Genomic DNA, 20711 nt, shown 5'->3' with positions numbered 1-20711 from the left:
CGTCTGGAAACCAACGTCTGTATTTGGAACTTCTCACAGCTAACAAGATTGATTAACCTGTTCATAACTTAGAAAGTGTGTTTGCCTTAACATTGAGCACAGCAGCTATGCACAATGTGCATTAAATAACGCTAAACGGGTTTGGTGACAACATATCAACTTACAAAAATAAAAAATATCATGTACAAAATTTTTATCAACTTTTTTCATAAACAATATACATATTATACCATTTGTCCTTACTGGGAAGAACAATGAAATAATGCATGCTGGGTAAGGATTATCAACCCTTAGTAACAGTATCACTTCCCTCCCCTGGCAATATTACAAATAATTTGCTGATTATTATCCAAAGATGACGGATAAAAAAAACTTGATAAATCAGTGTCCATCATTCTGAGGGATGTTTTCTTGTGTAAACTAAACACACATAAGAGTAGAAGCCTGAAAACGTTTCATAATATCTATTCTCTGTATAATAGGAGATTATTTATGATTGCAAGGTATGCTGAAGTGTGTTTTCGCTAATGCCATTGTAACAGAGGGGAAATGGTTTTAAAGTCTTGCACAACTGTTTTTCTAAAACACTGAGTGTTCGTGTGAAGAGAGAATAGAATACATGAGATCTGCTGATCCTGTGCCTCCGACATGGTGCTTAGATCCTGATGGAACTTGATCTTTCATGATGGAGAACAGATTTCAATGACATGGTCTCATTTGAAACTACGGAAGGAACCGTCTGAAGCATTAGAGTCACTTAAAGCAATAACTGGACTCTCTCTGATCCAGTTCGCTCATATGACGCCATTCCTTCTGCTGTCCCCTTCACTTCAACAGGACAAAATGGCCGCTCCCTTCTCTAGGTACATTTGCCTATCTGTTCCGAACCCGGAAGATGTCATTAGATTCAAACAGGGCCTGTACAAACGCTTCCCTAATCCTTCCAAGTTCAGCGGGGTTATGCACTGTGGTTGAGCTGTATTTGCATACAAAACAGCAGCTGTAATCCGTGTTGTGATTAAGACAGCGGACACTTCCGCGTGGGTCTGTGGCGCGTGGACAGAACAAGCTTCTTCGAGGGCTGTCCCTGTGCATCTGAGACTTCAGTTCCACGGTCTCGAATACTGCTCGAATACTGCTCGAATACTGCTCGTGGACAGTTGGCAACCAAAGCAGAACCTGTGAAACAGAAAACGAGAACCATTTAAACATGTGATGACACGCGTGAGGATTTATCAGAAAAAGAAAACGAAGATCGGATACTTCAGCAGGGAATTTTCCCACTGTGTAAAAACAATATGAACTCACGTGTGCGGGGAATTCTCTCCTGCTGGGGCGTCTGCACAGGTCTCAGATCTGCCGTACACGGTCTTGTAAAGAGTAATGTCACCACCTGAACACCCCAGGAAGCAGGAACAGAGCCCACACACTGATCTGGCTCTGTCTGGCGTTTATGATTCAGAGACAAACGTGCCGCAGGGTGTGTGTGTGTGTGTGTGTGTGTGTGTGTGTGTGTGTGTGTTGGGAGGGGCGGGGGGGTCATTTGCAGTCCTTTCAGGGAGAAGAAAGGAAGGTCATTTGTGACTGGGGCTGACCAGCGTGGGAGAGGGGGGGTAAACCAGAGATACACTGACACGCTCTGAGCCATTCTTTGGGCAAACGATCTCGGTGAGCCCCTCAGGCCGGGACTGGCTCAAAAGCTCACCTGGAACATACAAGCACAAACAAACATGACATTACATTTGAGGACACTGCTTTGGTGAATCTCCGTTCAGTTGGTTTTGTTGTTAGATCGCTAATGAACAGTCCAGCTCCGTCCACTAGAGGCCGCCAGCGCTGCACTGCTGAGTAGAGGGAAGCTCTTCATTGACGGAGGCCTGCGGTGAAGTAGATGAGGCGTTCTGATAAAGCGTGGACAGCCACTGGGTCACTAGTCACATGTTTAATCTGATGGAATGAGATGAGCGGGGGGGAGAAAAACATGGAACTCCACCAACAGGTCAGCAGTAAAGCCACAACCAGCTCCACGAACTTCCCTCCAGAGCAACACCGCTGTTCCTCTCTCAGTCACATACAATCATTTCATACATAAAAATAAAAAATACAGGAAAATAAGCTTTGATGCACACTGAGACAAGTCTGTGAACTGTTTTGGAACATGGGTACAAATGCAAATACTGCATTTGAATGTCAAATGTCATTTTAAAAATACACAAAACAACTCCTTTTCGACAGGCATTTGCCAATATTTGTGATTGAGTGCAGGACGAAACACCCTACACCTACACCTCTAGACCTCGCCATGGCGCCCTACACCTACACCTCTAGACCTCGCCATGGCGCCCTACACCTACACCTCTAGACCTCGCCATGGCGCCCTACACCTACACCTCTAGACCTCGCCATGGCGCCCTACACCTACACCTCTAGACCTCGCCATGGCGCCCTACACCTACACCTCTAGACCTCGCCATGGCGCCCTACACCTACACCTCTAGATCTCGCCATGGCGCCCTACACCTACACCTCTAGACCTCGCCATGGCGCCCTACATCTACACCTCTAGACCTCGCCATGGCGCCCTACACCTACACCTCTAGACCTCGCCATGGCGCCCTACACCTACACCTCTAGACCTCGCCATGGCGCCCTACATCTACACCTCTAGACCTCGCCATGGCGCCCTACATCTACACCTCTAGACCTCGCCATGGCGCCCTACACCAACACCTCTAGACCTCGCCATGGCGCCCTACACCTACACCTCTAGACCTCACCATGGCACCCTACACCTACACCTCTAGACCTCGCCATGGCGCCCTACACCTACACCTCTAGACCTCACCATGGCGCCCTACACCTACACCTCTAGACCTCACCATGGCGCCCTACACCTACACCTCTAGACCTCACCATGGCGCCCTACACCTACACCTCTAGACCTCACCATGGCGCCCTACACCTACACCTCTAGACCTCACCATGGCGCCCTACACCTACACCTCTAGACCTCGCCATGGCGCCCTACACCTACACCTCTAGACCTCGCCATGCAGTACCTGTGCATTAATCCCAGTCACGGACGTAGTTTTGGGGGGGGGACGGGGGGGACATGTCCCCCCCACTTTTTCAAAAGCCGGTTTTGGTCCCCCCCAGTTTTTACAGTTAAAACCAAATATTTAAGTAGCGACGAAGTCATGTCCCCCCCACTTTTTAACGGTTAAAAAAACAATATCCAAATAGCGACAAATCTAGCACTAGGATCATGCAGCTCCGAGCTTCCCCCCCCGCTCAACAATTTTTGTTCACAGCGCTCAACAATTTTCATTCAACCCCCCCCCACCCCCCCCCGGCTCAACAGTTCGCCACCCCAGGTTGTGTCCCCCCCACTTATGAAATCAAAACTACGTCCATGATCCCAGTGATTATTATGAAATCATTAGGAAGCCGTTCATCATCGTAACTGTTTAAACGACTGGCTGTGAGAAGCGTTTCATAACACGATTAAAGTAATTAAATCCACATTCAGGATATATACAGCTCTCTAGTTTCTCCCAGCGTGGCTGTAAATATACTGAATAAAATGGGTAAACATCTTGGTGTGTTATTATCTGAATAATATTCAACTTAAGCACAGTAACCCTAGCCCTGTAAAAAGCTGGAGACACTTAATTATTTATTTCGCACACAAAGTGTTTATCCAGCTACCATATATTACAAAGCACAACTGAGGTGTCATAATCTAATTTGCATTAATATGATAATGATGCATCCGACATCCATTCAATAATAACACTGAGATACTGACTTGTTACCAGTACATCTGATCTGGGCTTAAGACCCAGACAGGCCAGTATTATTTCAACCTGCTCAAACCAGGAGGGTCTCTCTCTACAGAGGTGTGTACCACCTTTGCCAGCAAACCTTCACCATGCTTTTCACCTAAACCCATTACAGATTATGAACACTCAATTGCATTTAATATTTGGTAGCTGGATAAACACATTTTGTAGGCCATATAAAGAGTGGAGTGTCTTCATCTTCCAGCATATATTCACTAGCTCTCCTGCAGGGCGGGTTGGATCCCAGAGCCGGCTCAGGGAGCACTGGGGCGTAATAAACCCCAGCAGTGTGGCAGGCAGAAGGAGAGTGCGGCGTTCAGCACAGCACTTAAGCTCCACGCCTATCGATTTTCGGCCCTGTGCTTTGTCATGATGTAGGAGGGTGGAGCGGGTGGAGCCGGGCTCTTCAGCTGGAGGAGGACAGGCCACGGCAGCTCAGCAAACAAGCGTGGCTCCTCGGGGCTCATCTAGTGTGTGTGTGTGTGTGTGTGTGTGTGTTTTCAGGGCTTAGCCAAGTCAAGCCACTGGGCTGGTACGGTACGTGTTGAGTTGTTTGTTAGGTTATTAACCCTGTACTAGAACACTGTACTAACGTCTGCGAGCTTGTTTATGCCACATCTGAGGAGGGAGGTCACATGACGAGGGTCATGGTGAGCGGTTTGCCCTTCATCTGCCGGCCGGCGGCGATACTTAGACACAGAGAGCAGGTTTACTGCTAAAAACAACAGGTCAGCAAAATCACACCCACAGCCCCAGAGGTTTACAGAACCAGGGGTGGGTGTAGTTGTTGTTTAGTACGCATTTTTATAAGGGGAGCTAGTCCGTCCACACATGACAACACTCACTTTGCTCATCGAGGTATCGGTAAACAGAGATAACGTGGGCCGTCTTATCTTGGTCACTGTTGGTTAAGCTGCTCGGAATTACACAGTGAGTCAGCGTTCGTTTAAAGTGTGTGAGGTGGTGGATACTTGGTGGAGTCCGGCCGAGTTGCTCCATCAGCCCACAGCAACCCTGGGAGCCGTACTGCACGACCCAATATTCATAACCGTAAAGGCAAATTTCACCATTCAAGCCTCATATGCCTAAAATGCAGCATCCATTTTCTTCTAAAAAGTGCATTTACAGATATCTGAGCTCCAAGCAGCGGATTTAGATCTGCTGTCTGGTGGATTATTTTAAGAGACAGGAACTGCATGTAGGAAGTTACACTCGCCAAATACCCCGAGCGACAAAGCAGGCACAGTGCCAAGGTCAGGGCCCGGCTCACGCACCCCCTCCTCCATATTCATGAGTGCAGAGACGGGCGGCGGGCTCCCCTTTCACTCCGCTATTTATGACCGAAACCGGCGCGGGTTTATCCTGATACAGCAGCATTCTAGGGTCATGTTGGTCTTGGTCACCTTTACAGCGAGTGTGGAGTGGTTAGCAAACAAGCCCTGGTTTCCCATGTACTGTAGGAGGGAGGGAGGGAGGGAGGGAGGGAGGGGGAGAGAGAGAGAGAGAGAGAGAGAGAGAGAGAGAGAGAGAGAGAGAGAGAGAGAGAGAGAGAGACTGCTTTCTTCAATTAACGACGAGAAGCAGACAGTGTTAAAGGAGAATACTTTAACACAGGCCTTAATGAGAGGCAGACCTGGCATGTGCCTGAGGTCAGGAGGTCAGGGTCAAAGGAACTGAACCCCAGCAGTTTTGGGGATCCCTGGAGAAACGAGGGGGAGGTAGACAAGCAAGAGCCTTTACAAAAAACACGGCAATATAGCCACACACACACACACACACACACACACACACACACACACACACACACACACACACACACACACACACACACACACACACACACACACACACACACACACACACACACGTTTGACCTACAGGACAAAATACGAGCGGCACACTGCTGGTGAAATATCCTGTGCTCGTCGAGACAGGAAGCTGCCATTGGAATGAAACAGAGTGTTTCCATAACAAAGCCTTCAGTGAGAGCAACCACGGCTCGCTCAGCGTGGCCCTCGGCCCAAGTGCCAACACGTCCACACACCTCAAAAACACGCTGCTGGTATGTACACGCAAGCTTAAAAGTATTGTACATGTATACATGTACCCACAGACCCGCCCACATCCCCACAGACCCGCCCACAGACCCGCCCTTGTAATAATAAGAATCTACAAATATAGATCACTGGACATTGCTCGGGTGACAACGAGGCACATTTGGCACAAAACAAGGCACATTTGTGAGGGTATAAATTCCACAGGAATTGTAAATACTCAAATAATCATAAATTAATATGTGCATATACAAACTGAACACCACTGAACAGATTATAGAACAAAAGCAAAGTTCACCATCAATCAATACCTAGGTAGCACAAATGGTGTTTGTGTGTTTGAACATAAAACATTTACAGGCTCACATCAGGAATATTTAAGACTTATTCCCATCAGAACATGAATGAATGAATGATTCCTACCCCAGTCTGGGTCACTTCCACAGTTTTTAATCATCGTCAGCTACGTGCTGGGACGAGCACGGTAAGCATTGGCGCTGGTTGAAATCTGGGTCAAGAGACCTTCTGGAATTCATCACCTCCTCCTCCTCCCCAAAGTGTCTCGAGGATGTGGAGTCAGAAAAGTGTCCAAAACAAATATTCTCCTAAACCAACACTGGGCAACTGGAACAAAATGTGCTCTAGCGGCCATCTTTGACTTAGCTACAGAAAATACCTCTGGACTCTAACCTCCATTAACTGAAGTGAGCACAAAAGCAAACACTCCAACATGGGACAAAGGCACGCAAGAGTCCACTCTTCTCTCTGCACCATCTGTATTCTGCATTCTAAGCAGCCGTGCAGTGACTGTTTCAGTCACTGTGCTTTCAAGGTGAACTTTGGGAAAAATTAAAGCTTTTAATGCAAAAATAACTGGGCATAATGTTGCTGCTCAGTAGTTATTTTGTCCCCAGCTGTGCATCACGCCACCATTAGTTCATTTGCTTAATATACTGTTAAAAACAAAGGATGCCCCTTGGCACTTAGCAATGGCAAACAATCTAGTCAAATAATCCAGAGCCTCTGACCTAGAAAAGGCCAGAGGAAGCAGCTCACCTGGCTTTGAGGTGCCGTGTGCAGAACGATCTCAACTTCTCAGGTCCAACCTGGCGCCTCAAAGCAAAGACGAGGTCTTGAAACACTACGGAAAAACTGATTCTGAGGTTTATCGGAGCTCAAAGACGTAACGCTCTTGACAGGAATGAGTCTAACCCCGGACCCGAATCTAACAGAGAGCAAATGTCACTGACTAGTGACTAAAGGCAAAAACCTTGCAAAACACGAATACGCCGGTGGGATTAGTGGCTCTGTTCGCCAATGCTGGAGATGTCTGGACATGTTTTAATGTCTGGACATGTCTGTACATCACTGACTGCAAAACATTTGCAACTGAATGGTAAATAGCACATTTATGTAAGGTTAGGCCCAATGAAGCTTAAACAAGGAGTATATATATATATAAATCACACACACACACACACACACACACACACAAAAGGCAGCGGTTTCTTTACATCTAGCAGTTTCTTTATATAGATATTTCTTTGATCTAGATAAGTAACCCGGCCCTGGAATTTGAAAACAACAGCCCGTTGTCAGTGTGCATATGGTTAGGGCTTACACTGTACGGTAGGATATGGGTAGACTGTGATCTGGGTGCAGCAGGTCATGAGAGGTCAAAGTTCAGAGGGGTCAGAGACAACAGCTGGTCTGCCTCAGGATTATCCCCCAAGCGTCGACTGGCAGAGTACTGCACCGATATGAGCAGTGTTTCAGTCTCTCTCCAACCCCTCCCACACACACACACACACACACACACACACACACACACACACACACACACACACACACACACACACACACAGAGCTAAATGCTGACTCACACTCACTTATAAAGACTGTCAAACTCATCAATGCAGACATATGGTAAGCCGTTTCTTACACATACAAACACACACACACACACACACACAAAAATAGCAGACCCAGCTAAATGTATGCTGTGAACAAGAACCTGTATGCGTCTGCAGACGTCCATTAGAAAATGGCACAACTCACTCAAGCATATACATCACAGACCCCTTCCTTGTTCTCTGGGCAGTGCGAGCACACGGAGCTCAGAGGAGTGGTGGGGAGCACACACACACACCCCAGTGGCGGAGCAGGCCCTGTGGACGACCTGATGCTTCAGTTGGACTCGTGTGTGACAAAGGTTTCCATACAGTGGGCTAACCAGGTAAAGGTCAGAACAGGGCCCTCCATCTTAACAGACCATGTTATCTAATCAAAAGTCCCCAACTGACGAGGAGATCTGCTGGGAGACAAACGGTGAATCTTGTGATCTAGAGAAGATAAAATTATTGCCAAACATAATGCAGACTGGATATTTCTGTCTCAAAGTCTTAGTAAATGATAAACACATGAAATGCCCCAAGACATTTTCTGACTGTTTGCAGATTTAAACATGTCTAGCTCCATATCTATAAATATTACATTTCTTAAAGAAAATTTCTGTTCCCTTGATAAGAAAAAAACCCATTGAACAGAAAAAGTTCTACATTCCACGCTGCTATATATCCATTCTTGCACTGTGGGTATTAAAAGGGCATTGTGGTCCAGTATCTCAAAATGTTAAGCAATGGATGTCCGTGTAATCACAGATGGCGTTTGGTAAACAAGGTTGGCCTACTGTAAGCATTTGTTATGCATCATGAATAAAATGTGTCTACAGAAACGAATGCAAATGAACGCGCTGCTCATCTGAGAGGGTTCATGGTATTGTAGATTAACATTATATATTCACCAACAAATCCTCACTAGCTGCTGGTACTAGTGAGGACAATGTGGATGTTAGTGTCTCCTGAACGACAGCCTAATTGGTAAAGCAAATTCAGCTGTCACTCACCGGTGACAAAGAGACCTGTTAAACATGGTAGTGGCAAGAGTTGAACTCATTCTTTCACCTTGTATTCCTTACATAAGCCGACACACAGAGTTACAGAAGTGGTTGAGGCTCGAGTCACAGCGCACTGGGAATTTGAAAGGGCGGGCGGTTGTCTTCCAGTTTCATTCTGATCCAACACAACGTCAGAGATGAAGGAGTGGAGAAGCAAACTAGAGAGAATTCATATGTGAAACCAGAGCCACTCAAGTGTCCCACAGCCAATAAGGTGCTCAGGGTAAGTTCATTCGTGCGTCAAATCTGCACGGGACTCTCAGCAGACCTGCACGAAACCAGAGCGCCTGATCTACTTCAACCAAAACATCTCGCTTCAAGCAGCAAAACAAGCTGGAGTCAACAGCCTGAAAATAAGCGGCTGAGGTCATTTCCTGTTGGGGTTGGTATGGACTCCGGAGACTGGAGACTCCAGTGTCTGGAGAGTTTCAGAGGCAGATCTCAGCTACGGAGGCGCCAGGGTGCTTCGCAAATTGCAGGAGCACCTGCAGAGTTGTCTCACGCACGTGTCCTGCTGGCGTGGTCCTTAATTAAAACATGGGCAGAGAAGGCAAAGCTCACGGCTACATCTGCGGGTGCAGAGCACCGCTGAAGACAAACTGCCTGAGGAGTCTTCACTGGTGAGAGGGTCCAGACCCTGCTGGTGTCCATCACCTTGGAGACCTGCCAAGCTTCTCCTCCAGCATCAACAACAGCCACATTACAGTCCCACCACCCTTTATATGGGAGCGTCTATGCGTGTGGGCCCAGTGTAGACTTGCTGGGAGGGAAACAGTAGAAACAACAGCTGTTCATCCTCATGCTCTCTGTGGTGTTTCACAGAACCGTGCTACGCACATGTGATCACACAGAGCCTGAACTGGAGTTCTTCCTGCTAAAGCAGTAACTACATCACTCCATTTTTAATTATCCTCATTATAAACCGAAATAAAAACCTGTATGGAGCCAGTGTTAAAAATATGTTTAATCGTGTAAATTCCCAATGCTGTTTAATGAGCACTGTAATATTAAAATTTAAGTTACCTGGCTACTTAAACATTAGCCGGTTGACTTAACCAGAAGGGATTGAGGCATGCTGGATACTCATTGGACCAACAAGAACACGAGGTAAGGAGGCGGCCATGTTGGCCAACACAGAACACTGCAGATTGTCTGATCAACGTCAGTGTAGGAAAGGAAGGCAGTATGAATGAATGTGTTGGTGAAGAACCCTCATGGGCACAATGAAGCCAAGGACACAGGACTTCAGGAACTGTGTGGAGTGGGAGGAGGGGTCATGTCTGGTGCCCAAGGTCAGGAGATGCCCGCCTCTACGGAGTGCTGAACAATACGCTCAAAACACTGCAACTGTAATTCTATCGCCATGTACATATGCCTTGCCCTGCGTTTAAAGGCTAACTGTCAAATGTTTGGTGTAGGAACACATTACTACAGTGCAATTCCCATCCAACTGAGGTAGTCACACTCATCATACATTAGTATAGTGTACCTTAAATAAATTATCTGCTTTGGTGTAGGTACCATCAAGAAATAAGTCCAATATCAGTCAGTGAATGAATTTCATCATGGATCTAATTGGAAAGCTTATGTTTTTTAGAGTCACGTTCAAATATATCTTTCAGTTTAGATGAAGATTTATTACCCATGTCACCTCAAGATTCCCTGGGTTTGGTATGAACACATTAAGTCTGGTAACACATTAAGAAGGTGTCAACATTCCTACATGTCAGTGAGTGATGACAGCCAAAAACAAGGCTGATGATAGTTAAGAGTGTACGGTGTAAGAGCCATATTTACACGGCCCTAGGCTGCTCTGGAGACCGTGTTCTTAGCTAGCGTCTGTTGTCTTGTGCGCCGGTGTATGCTGCTAGCAACAAACTTGTTGCATCACGTAAATTCGTTCTTCAAACTACAAAACATTCATCAGGAATGTCTGAAATTGGCCTTACAACACATAACAGGAAATGTTGGCATCTGCCTCCTGCAAAATCAGTGCAGAAAAAATAACATTTTTCTGCCAATAACAGAAAAAAAATACAGCCGTCATTTCCTAGAGGGGGTACATTGCGTCTGAATGTGTTTTTCCATCCCGGTCCAGCCAAACGCGGGTCTTTGCCGAAGCAGTAGGGTGGGAATCTTAAAACTCTGTGCTTTTGTTATTCAGGCTCTCAAAAGAATAAAAATCTAAAATAATACGTTGGAATGAAGCCACACAGGACGTCAGCGAAGCTCAACTCCGCAGATGAAACAGCGGAGCCGGATCTACCAGAGCTGGAGGGCAGGGAGCGGATCGGGCCCAAGACAAACACGGAAACTGCCAACATGCAGTGGAGATGCAGCCTATACGGGCCAGCCAGAGTCGGCCCGGAGGTCATGTGACTTCCATGAGTACCCTCATCAGCACTTTCACTGCGACGGGCTTGACAAACAGGTGCCCTGCTGCATTAAAACGAGTGGCCACTTAACACGAACAAGTAATCCAATCAATCACATGGTGGAACCACACTGGTGACACGTGTCCAGCGGGCTGGAAGACATTCCCGCACTACGGAAACGTTTGGCAGGGACAACGGGTATTTTTAGGCCTACTCCAAATGCCCATTCATGGTCAATATTTGCAAAAGTGTGCGGTGACTGGGAGAGATGAGGCCTCTTCCCCCCCCCCAGCTCTGCCCAGTCTGAGATAACCGCACCAAGGTGAAGCCAAGTTTTCCTCTTCTGTTTCTCTGAGGCAGCAGAGGTAACGTGGATTAGGCCAGACAGAAGACACACAATGTTTAGGACTCCAGGGAACATGATGACATAACAGGATTGACCTAATCTAGCAGGGATCTTTTTTCCCCCCCGTACAGCATCTCAACGCACAATAACACGAAGATGCAAAACATCAAAACAGATGAGATCACGTAGCAACGAGAGCATGTCCCAGTGAGAGAAGCTCATGTGAATCTCAACTTAAAATGTTAACTTTAATAAATGTAAAAATTCAGAACCTTCCCCTCAATGAGCATCCCTTCCTCTCCCTCTAAGCCTGGTCATTAAAAGGTAAAAAACCATCGAGGAGATGGTCATTTCAGCTCTGAGGGAGAAATTTATTAGAAGGAGATCACGATAAAGATAATATTACAACTTAGAGAGAGCAGCCTAGTGTCACTTTCTCTTCTAAGCTTGAGGGTTTGGCAGGAAAGCCAGACAGCTCACTAGATCCAGTATAAAGGAAACGCCCACAGGTTTCCTGTTGCACTGTCCAGCATGCTAACAGTCATCCCTGAATCCAACGCAGTCACCTGATCTCAGTGTCCTACAAGTATCCTTTCCTTCCCAATTGTACTAATGAAATACATGTTGTCACTAACATACTACTGGAACAAAAAGGAAACACATATTGATGGAAATAAAATACTTAAGGTAGCCACAGTTACATATTCACAGTTTTTCGGCTTCTTGTATCACTAACCCCTGTCAGAATGCTTTCTGCACAAAGGGCTACACAAATTAAAACTAACAACAGCTGAACAAAGTGTGTGATCATGCATCCTAATCAGACAAAATTAGAGCCAACCCTACAGCTGTACAATAAGAATAAAATACCACACATTATTTAGTTCTAAATAGTATTTTGGTTAAATAGGCCTGCAAAGAAATCTAAATACTTTTGACTAACCATTCTGAAATCTTTTCTGCAGTGTTCCACAGCAACAAGCCCGCCTAAAATCTCTCTTCCCTGAACTTTTCAGGGTTTCCTGTGTACAGGAACAATTACTGTCGCAACTCTCATGTTGGAGTTCGTCTCTGCTTTAAAGTGGAATCTGTTTTACGTATACCAGATAACGATTTAGGAAACCAGATAAAGGACTCTGCAGCTACTGGACCACCAACATTTTTGACCCAATTTTTTTTCAGCAACATTAAATTCACAATCACCCCCCCATACACACACACACACACACTTCTAAAAAGCACAATTGCAGTGTAATAATGGAGGGGATTATCCTTTATATTACAGTACAATTATGCTAAACAGAGGACATAAATTCATTCAAAGGTACTGCTAATCTCATCACACTGCAACATGTTTCAGAACAGATAGCAGCATAGCATAAACTCAACACACACAACACTTACGCTCTGACATCTAGAAGGTGCTGTAGAACGTATTTTTTAATCAGCTGCATCCCATGTTATGAGGATATAGGCTTTAATGCCTGGTGTTGTACCAGGTCCCAGCATGCTCTCTGGCACACATTGAGTCACAAGAACTGAGTAAACGCAAACAACACCCAAAGAAAACTGAAGTAAAAAAAAAATTCATGCAAGTTTAGATTTACTGCCTTAAACCGTGTGACCTAGAAGAGCCAAGGGTGACGGATGTGTGTGTGAAACCACAGTGAGGTGAACCGTAACCCCCATCCTGCACACCTCATCAGACCTGAGTGACGTGGTTGTGTGTGTGAACACTTAACCATCTCTGCCTGTGGACCTGTGACCCAGTTCCCAGGAGCGCATGTCTCACGGGGACAGTGGCAGCTGTCTCCAACACCTACCCGGACAGGGCAAGGTCTCTTAATGGCACTGCAGGCTGCTCAGAATACAGCATCTTTCACACCCAAACCATACTGACTTTAACGGAGTTCTTATTGTACACTGCCATTAAAATGTACAAGATAATTCTGTTTTATTTGTATCTTTCTTTGACATGAAAATAGTGAAAAGCCATAATCAGGCAGCCAGACATTTTTTTTTATATCATCGAGGATTATAATCACACAGTACATGGGCAGTGCGGGTTTTTATTTTTAAAAGTGCAGCTACAACTGGAAGTATAGCCAAAACAAAGGACAGTGCAGTTTGGCAGAAGAAGAGAAGTGACTCTAAAGAAGGTAATCTCCAGTTCCTCCACGGGAGACCCCGTCGTGGCACCAATGCCTCCATGTTTGGGTTTAAAACAGTACTCGGTGGAAATGTTCACTGGAAGACACGCCAAATCTTCATGGCAATCAGCACAACAACATACCACAGGCCTGTAATCTGCGTCCATCAAACCCGAACAAAAACCTTCTGAAGGAGGCTAAGCAAACGTGAGAAGCATGTTCCGTGTGGGGGCCAATGTCTGTCTGAAGTGGCGTGATGTCTCCTGACCCAGCATGCCTGTGGGATCAGGGGACAGTGATCTGCCGGTCAGCTCACACACCTTTGGCCAGCGGACAGCAGCCAGCATACAGTTAGCACGTTAGCAACGTTAGTCCACGTTAGCAACATTACAAAAGCTCCACTCAGCAGAGCTTTGTACGGATTAAGCCCGAATTTGCAGTATTCTACATTCGCAAAGACCTCGGCCACAGCAAAAACGAAGACTGACCAATCAGATGAAAACATAAAGGTGTAGAATGTCAGCTTGGCTGTAGAATTGTAAAATGTCAGGGACAAATATCCCCTGGTCCAACAACTAGCTTGTATTAGTGATGGGTTATACATTCTAAATGTTTTGTGTCATATTGATATTTGGATATTAACATGTGGAGTGCCCCTGGTAATTTCCGTCACCATACTCCATACAGTAGGGGCAGTGATGGGAGACCAGATCCCCTCATTTGGACGAATCGGATCACGGAGGGTGTTGATTCTACGACTGCGTGCTGCGGTCATCACTTGCACCATGTTTAGTCTGCGAGGGAGAGAAGCCCCACTACACAACGAACATGCGAGTGGACCAGAACCATCATCCCGGACAGAACCTGCTGGAGGTGTCCGAAATAAAGACGACCTGCATCTGGTGAAAAGGAGGGACCTTTCGGGGAATGTACACTGCAGATATTGAACAGCTTCGAACGGATCAAACTGATGCGTTTAATGTATTAGTGTAAGGCCACATTCTCTAAACCCTGGCAGTACCAAGTCCTTCTCTTGTCAGTATCTCATCACAGATGTTTAAGGGCTCCGCCAAGCACACATAAAAACACATCTTGCCTGTAAAACTCAACATGCGAGACCCAAATAAAACATTTAGTACATGACAAGTATTAATATAACTGCAAACCATATGAGGTGCACTGTAACCACAGACTAATGAGACACTGGGGGGAAAATATAACCTCAGCATTCAAAACATTATCTACTTTTTAAAATTAAATAAACTTTTGCTGTGATAATTCACTAGATATAATGCAGAAACGAAGGACTAAAACTTGCTTGGTAAAAAAAGAGGAGACAGAAGTACAAAGAGCACAAACAGAAGCAACAGCACGCAGAAAGGCCAGCGGTCATGTGACCACCCCGCTCTCCCCTGCTCGCCCTCAGAGGCCAACGCTGCTGGGTCATTCACTGACTGGACTAGTGAAGAGAAGAATCCACAGAGAAAGGAAACAGCTTTGTTTTCCGTAGAAGCCAGAATCGCTGGTGTATTACGCCACGTTGTGTCCTGCCTCATTTCCGCCACGTCGTGTCCTGCCTCAAGCTAAAATAAACAGGCCTTTATGACGGCTGTCTAGCAAACACAGGCAGGAGCGGAGTCACACACCCCTTCCCAGAGCCCATTCCCCCGCTTAAATATGCCCGAAACAAGTCCATAAACAGTAAAAATTACCCAATTTCCGTCACGTCATATTAACGACAAATGTGACGAAAGGAGCAGGGAAAAGAAAGTTAGGAAAACTCCTCTTTTCTGTTTCATCACTACTGTTTGTGATGGCAACAGGTTCCTCCTACATTACTTCCAAAGTCTGCATCATCCACAGCGTATATCATTTTATATCTACAGGTTATCATTAGGTTACTAGAATTCCAGCCCAATTCTGTCATATTTGCTCTACACCCTCAGGAATCGTTAAAGAATTATTCACACAGCGAGTTACTAATCCCACTGCATTCCTCACTGCTGATGGTACTTAGTGGATTTGTATCAGCTTGCACTGATGCGTGAGTGTACCATACCTGGACAACACTTGTACCAAAGTCCCAGTTCCTTCTCACATTAGCGTCTACGTAAAGGAACCATCAGACTTTACAAGCAGCACTGCATATACAGAACAACAGATCAATGCCTGGACTACAGCCCTAACCAGACAAGAGGGGGTTGGTCCCTGTAGCTAGCCAAAATGAGTCTTCACCGTATAATAGCATTGTGCTTAATGACTGACAGATGTAAAAAAATAAAAAATAAAAAATGAGCTAATCTGCACCAACAATGACAAAGAAAGGTGTTTACTGACTACAAAGGAAAAAAACGACAATTAGGTTGAACTGTTTTGGGTAAGTCGTCAAAGGAAGAGACAGACAGTTTGTTTTTAAATGAGCTAAAATCGTGATCTGCATTCTTTGTTTGGGTGTTTGTTGACCATGCAATGCATGTTCATTACAAATGACACCAGAGGCTGCTGCCATCACCACGTTCCCTGCACCCTCCCAACTGGCATGTTTTGTTACCATGGCAACCCTCTCCGCCACTCCGTCCAAGCGTGTCTGTGCGTACTCCAGAGATGCGATTCAGGCGGGGTAATTTGGGTTTGCAGGCGGGGTAGCAGGCCCGCTGAGACGCCCCCCCCCCCCCCTCCTGTCACTCCCCACCCATCACACAGGCTTTTGTCTCGCCTCCATCACCACCCAGCGCTGTCTCACTCACACTCGCCCTTTAATGTGGCAGTGATTGCTAGGCATTACATCCCATCATTAACGCGCGTGGTGACAGCACTGTAATGGCTATCTGGATCTGTTAGAGCAAAACAAATTTAGCCTCCGTTTGAACTGGTAATACGATGTTTAACGTTCCCATGATAAGCTCGTTAGTAAAATGCAGTACTTTCACTGCTAGGTTTTTTTCTGCTTATACTGAGAATTTAAAAAGTTGTTGATGTGATTTTTTTTTGCATTATTGTTACATTATAACAAAAATGTAAAACATCACCGTGCAGTGCGAAGCACTATCATGTAAATACGTATCAAAACAAAGTTAAGGTGGGTATTCACTCACCAGGAAATGAATGTGGGTTGGGTGACCCTCTCTTCAGGCACTTGGAACACAGGACGTGTACAGAGTAATGGAGACCAGGCCACTCCTGCAGGAGAACGTTCAGCTCCTCCACCAGGGGGGTGATGGCTTGCCAAGCTGTCCAGATATTTGGCAAAGACGCATGGCTTGAAATGGCAAGGACCTCGGACTGCAGTCTGTTCCGTGAGGGCCTGTAACTCACCGTCACGGGAACTTTACCCCGGTAAGCAAAGATGTAGTTCCTTCCATCAGAGCGCTGCACCACGTGGCTGTTTATCTGCACACTGTACCGTGCAAAGAGTCCAGGAGGGAAAAGGAAAGGGAAGTTGTACTCGACCTGCAGCTGTTCCACAGAGAAGAACTGACCAGGGATCAGCGAGCTGCCACCGAGCCAGGGCTCAGCGTGGGGCTCCTCGTCAGTGACCAGACTGGGGAACTTGTACATCACGGTGGCCCCGTTCAGGGGCTTGCTGCGGGGTTTGTTGACGCAGTAGCAAACGCCCATCTTCTCCAGCAGCTCCATGATGAGGTGCAGATCCTGCTGTGTCTGCACAAGAGGTCTGAGGAGCAGGCGGATGACGTTGGACGGCAGGAGGCCGTGCAGCAGGAAGCCTTCCAGATGCTGCTTCATTTGGGAGGCCGTGGCGTCCTCCCCCCCATCTCCATCAGAATGAAGCTTTTCCAGCATGGCGGGGAGGTCCCTTTGAAAGAAGACATTCAAGATGGCAATGAAACATGGCAGATTGTGGAAGACGTATTCCTTGAGCGTGACGCTGTCTTCGAAATACAGCAATTTGCCGCTCTCGTGTAGATACGAGAGGGCGCTCTGCAAACGGTCCTCCGTCAGGCCTGCCTGCAGACCCAGCCGGGCCGAGTCCCACCACGAGAGCCACAGGCCCTGCGGTTTGAAGTGAAGCTCCTCCAGCGTCTGCCATGATTTTGGCAGCACTCTGTGAAGGTTCGGGAAAATATCCCGGTGATCTGCAACGGACATGAGTTTGTCTTTCAAACGCTGGACGTTCTTCTGTGTCTCCGCACAGCTGACCCGAAGTACCGGGGACAAAATCTGCAGACGGTTGTTGAGCATGTACTGAAGCTGGGCTTTTTTGCGCCTCAGGTTCTTGTCCGAGACGCCGTAAAAGAGCACGTGGGGGCTGCACGCCCTGACGTCGAAGCCCAGTTCCAGCGCCTGGTCCACCTGGAGGGCCAGCGTCTGCAAACAAGTGATGTCCCTCTTCTCCTGCAGGGAGATCTGCCTGTGGATGTCCAAGCATTTCTCCTCCAGCTCCATCTCCTCACACAGGTCAGTGTGGGTGCCCACAATGCACACCACCGCGTGAGGCACCTTGGCACCCAGCAGGTGGAGGAAATACCCCACACTGGGGTAAAACGTCTTACAGGTGTATGATCTTAAATTCACCACCAAGACGTAAAGAGCTCCGGGAGAAAGAAAAAATGGTTTGATGAGATCATAATTCCGTTTCCCTGATAAATCATACACGATGAATGTAAGACTGCGGTGAGCGTCGGCGACCCAGTTGGTCACATCTATCCCTCTGCCTCCACTTAGCGCTTTAGCGTCTAGCGGTTTGCTCGCGATGCTTTGCCTGAGCTTAGTTTTCCCTGCATGTTTTTGCCCCATCAAAACGAGCTTCAGTCTTGGTTTGACAGCAGACTGGGAGTGGGCAAGTTCCTTCTGATACGCAGCTATATACGGGATCCCCTTCATGCACACCTCATAGGGAGGCTGTATAAGAGGGTTGTCCTTAACTTTCCAAATGGTGACTTTGGCAAGCTTTCCAAAATTGTCTGGAAGTATGGCAATTTGGTTACCCTGTAAAACTAGCTCCTCAAGTTTCTCCAGCTCAACAATTGAGTCTGGGAGAAATGTTATTCTATTATTGTCCAGCCACAAATTTGCAAGGCTAGAGAGCTGGCCTACTTCTTCGGGAAGAAAAGACAATCTATTCCTGCTCAAATACAGTTCCTCCAAACTAGCGATCTTGAGGATAACCTGAGGAAAGTCTTCAAAGGAGTTGGATGAGAGATTAAGCATTTTCATCTTTTGCATTTTTCCAAACGACTGTGGCAGAGCCGTGAGGGAATTATTATCAAGCATCAAACTCTCCAGGTTTTTCAGATCACAGAACGTCTCTGGTAACGATGAGATGTGAGTACTACTTAGCCACAATATTTTTATGGACTGGAGCATCATTATATTACCTGGAAGGCCCTCTAGTTTATTCCCAGAACAATCGAGTTCCTCCAGGTCTGCGAGAGCAAGAATCTCCGGTGGGAAACGGCTCAGCTTGTTGTGATCTACATCAAGTGTTCTGAGCTTCCGGAGCTGCGAGAACGTTCTGGGCAGATCTTGAAGCTCGTTGAAGCTTATGTCAAGCTCCTCCAAGTTCTGCAGCGTCCCAATATGTGAAGGAAGGTACTGAATCTTGTTGTGGCTAATGCAGAGCTTTTTAAGACCTTTCAGACGATCGATATCCTCCGAGAAATGGCCCAGACAGTTATGACTAACATCTAGCTCAACTAACTGACTAAGCTCAAACACTGGAAAGGGCACAGCTGCAAACTTGTTCCTGCGGAGGAGAAGCACGCGGAGCTTCGTGAGGGTCGAACCCAGTCCCTCGGGAAGCTCCCGGAGAGAGTTATTACCTAGATTGAGGACTTCGATCTCCTTTATGTCTTCGGGTAGCGTGATTTTCTGACTGTTCTTGGTGCTGAGAGTGAGCTGACGCAGATTGCTCCTCAGCTTCCTGGAGCGTAAAGCAGCGTCTCTCCATAACCGGGCGGTCTGGAGATTATTCTCATTCTCGGCCATCGTACCGCAGCTACGTCCCTCCCAGTTTCTATTTATCCCGGCAGCATGGTGGTCCTTTCGATCTCTACATCCGTCCTCCGTCCTGCAGTCCACACGAGCCCAACCACGAGAAACACATCAGTAACAACTCCACCGTGACACAGAACCGAGCCGAACCGTGCGATCGCATCCAGGCAGCTGTTGTAGTGCAGCGGTGCTTCACACATCCTCCTCATCTGCGCCATCCACTACAATGCACGAGAAACGCAGCCTCACTCGAATAACAAACTAGAGCAAAGAAAACCCGGTTCCGAGACACCGCCAGCGGGTCCTCCGACACCACGGCATCCACGCAGGTCCGGCCGGTTAAAAGACGGCGAACGAATCTGGAATAAAACACCGCTCGAGGTAGTCGCCGCGCCACCTCCCCGCGTCTCCGCCTTCTCTCCGCGCGCGTGGTCTCGAGCGTTCGGGAAGCGGAGGAGCGACACTGCGTCAGCGTCTCGAGCCCACCTTCCCGGAGAAACGCGAGCTCATTGTTCGCACGCACAGCGGCGTCAGCGCACGAGCTTTAGAACGCAAGTTATTCTAAAGCTCGTTTTAAATAATTTTGTTTGTTGCTAGCTACTCAGATTTTAGGTAGTAACTAACACTACCTATATATATATATATATATATATATATATATATATATATATATATATATACTATGTGTGTGTGTTTATTCAGGGCGGGAGAGCAAACAGCTATTTAACGTTATTTATTAACCTGCTGGCTTGCTTGGCTGACTTGACAAAGGACGAGCCAAAAGAGCTTGATCACGGTTTAATCAGAAACATGGGTAACTGGCGCCACCTGCTGGCCATGGCTGATGCAAACGTGGAAATATATCGGCGTGGATGACGTATTATAATACATATAGGACTGCACGAGTCCACATACGGATTCATACGAAATGAGGCAGATAATGATCCACGTATTTACGATAAAGTAAAATGTAGGAAACTGGTACAAGTAATCTAGAATGTTTGCTCTTAGTAAACAGTTACCTGAAAAATCCTAT

General features: G+C 46.7%; 1 protein-coding gene across 1 annotated transcript; it reads right to left on the bottom strand.

Annotated features, from left to right (window-relative positions):
• Window positions 1-178: 178 nt before the first annotated feature.
• mfhas1 (multifunctional ROCO family signaling regulator 1) lies at window positions 179-20193 on the bottom strand. The gene is made up of 3 exons (XM_076980620.1): window positions 16819-20193; window positions 1309-1705; window positions 179-1179 (listed from the first exon to the last, which is right to left on the bottom strand). The coding sequence occupies exons 1-2, from the start codon at window positions 19667-19669 to the stop codon at window positions 1575-1577; spliced, it is 2982 nt and encodes a 993-aa protein (XP_076836735.1). The 5' UTR covers window positions 19670-20193; the 3' UTR covers window positions 179-1179; window positions 1309-1574.
• Window positions 20194-20711: the final 518 nt, after the last annotated feature.

This window comes from Brachyhypopomus gauderio, chromosome 18, assembly GCF_052324685.1.
Source record: "Brachyhypopomus gauderio isolate BG-103 chromosome 18, BGAUD_0.2, whole genome shotgun sequence".
Taxonomy (NCBI): domain Eukaryota; kingdom Metazoa; phylum Chordata; class Actinopteri; order Gymnotiformes; family Hypopomidae; genus Brachyhypopomus; species Brachyhypopomus gauderio.
The sequence above is the reverse complement of the archived record's forward strand: the minus strand, read 5'-3'. Positions and strand labels throughout refer to the sequence as shown.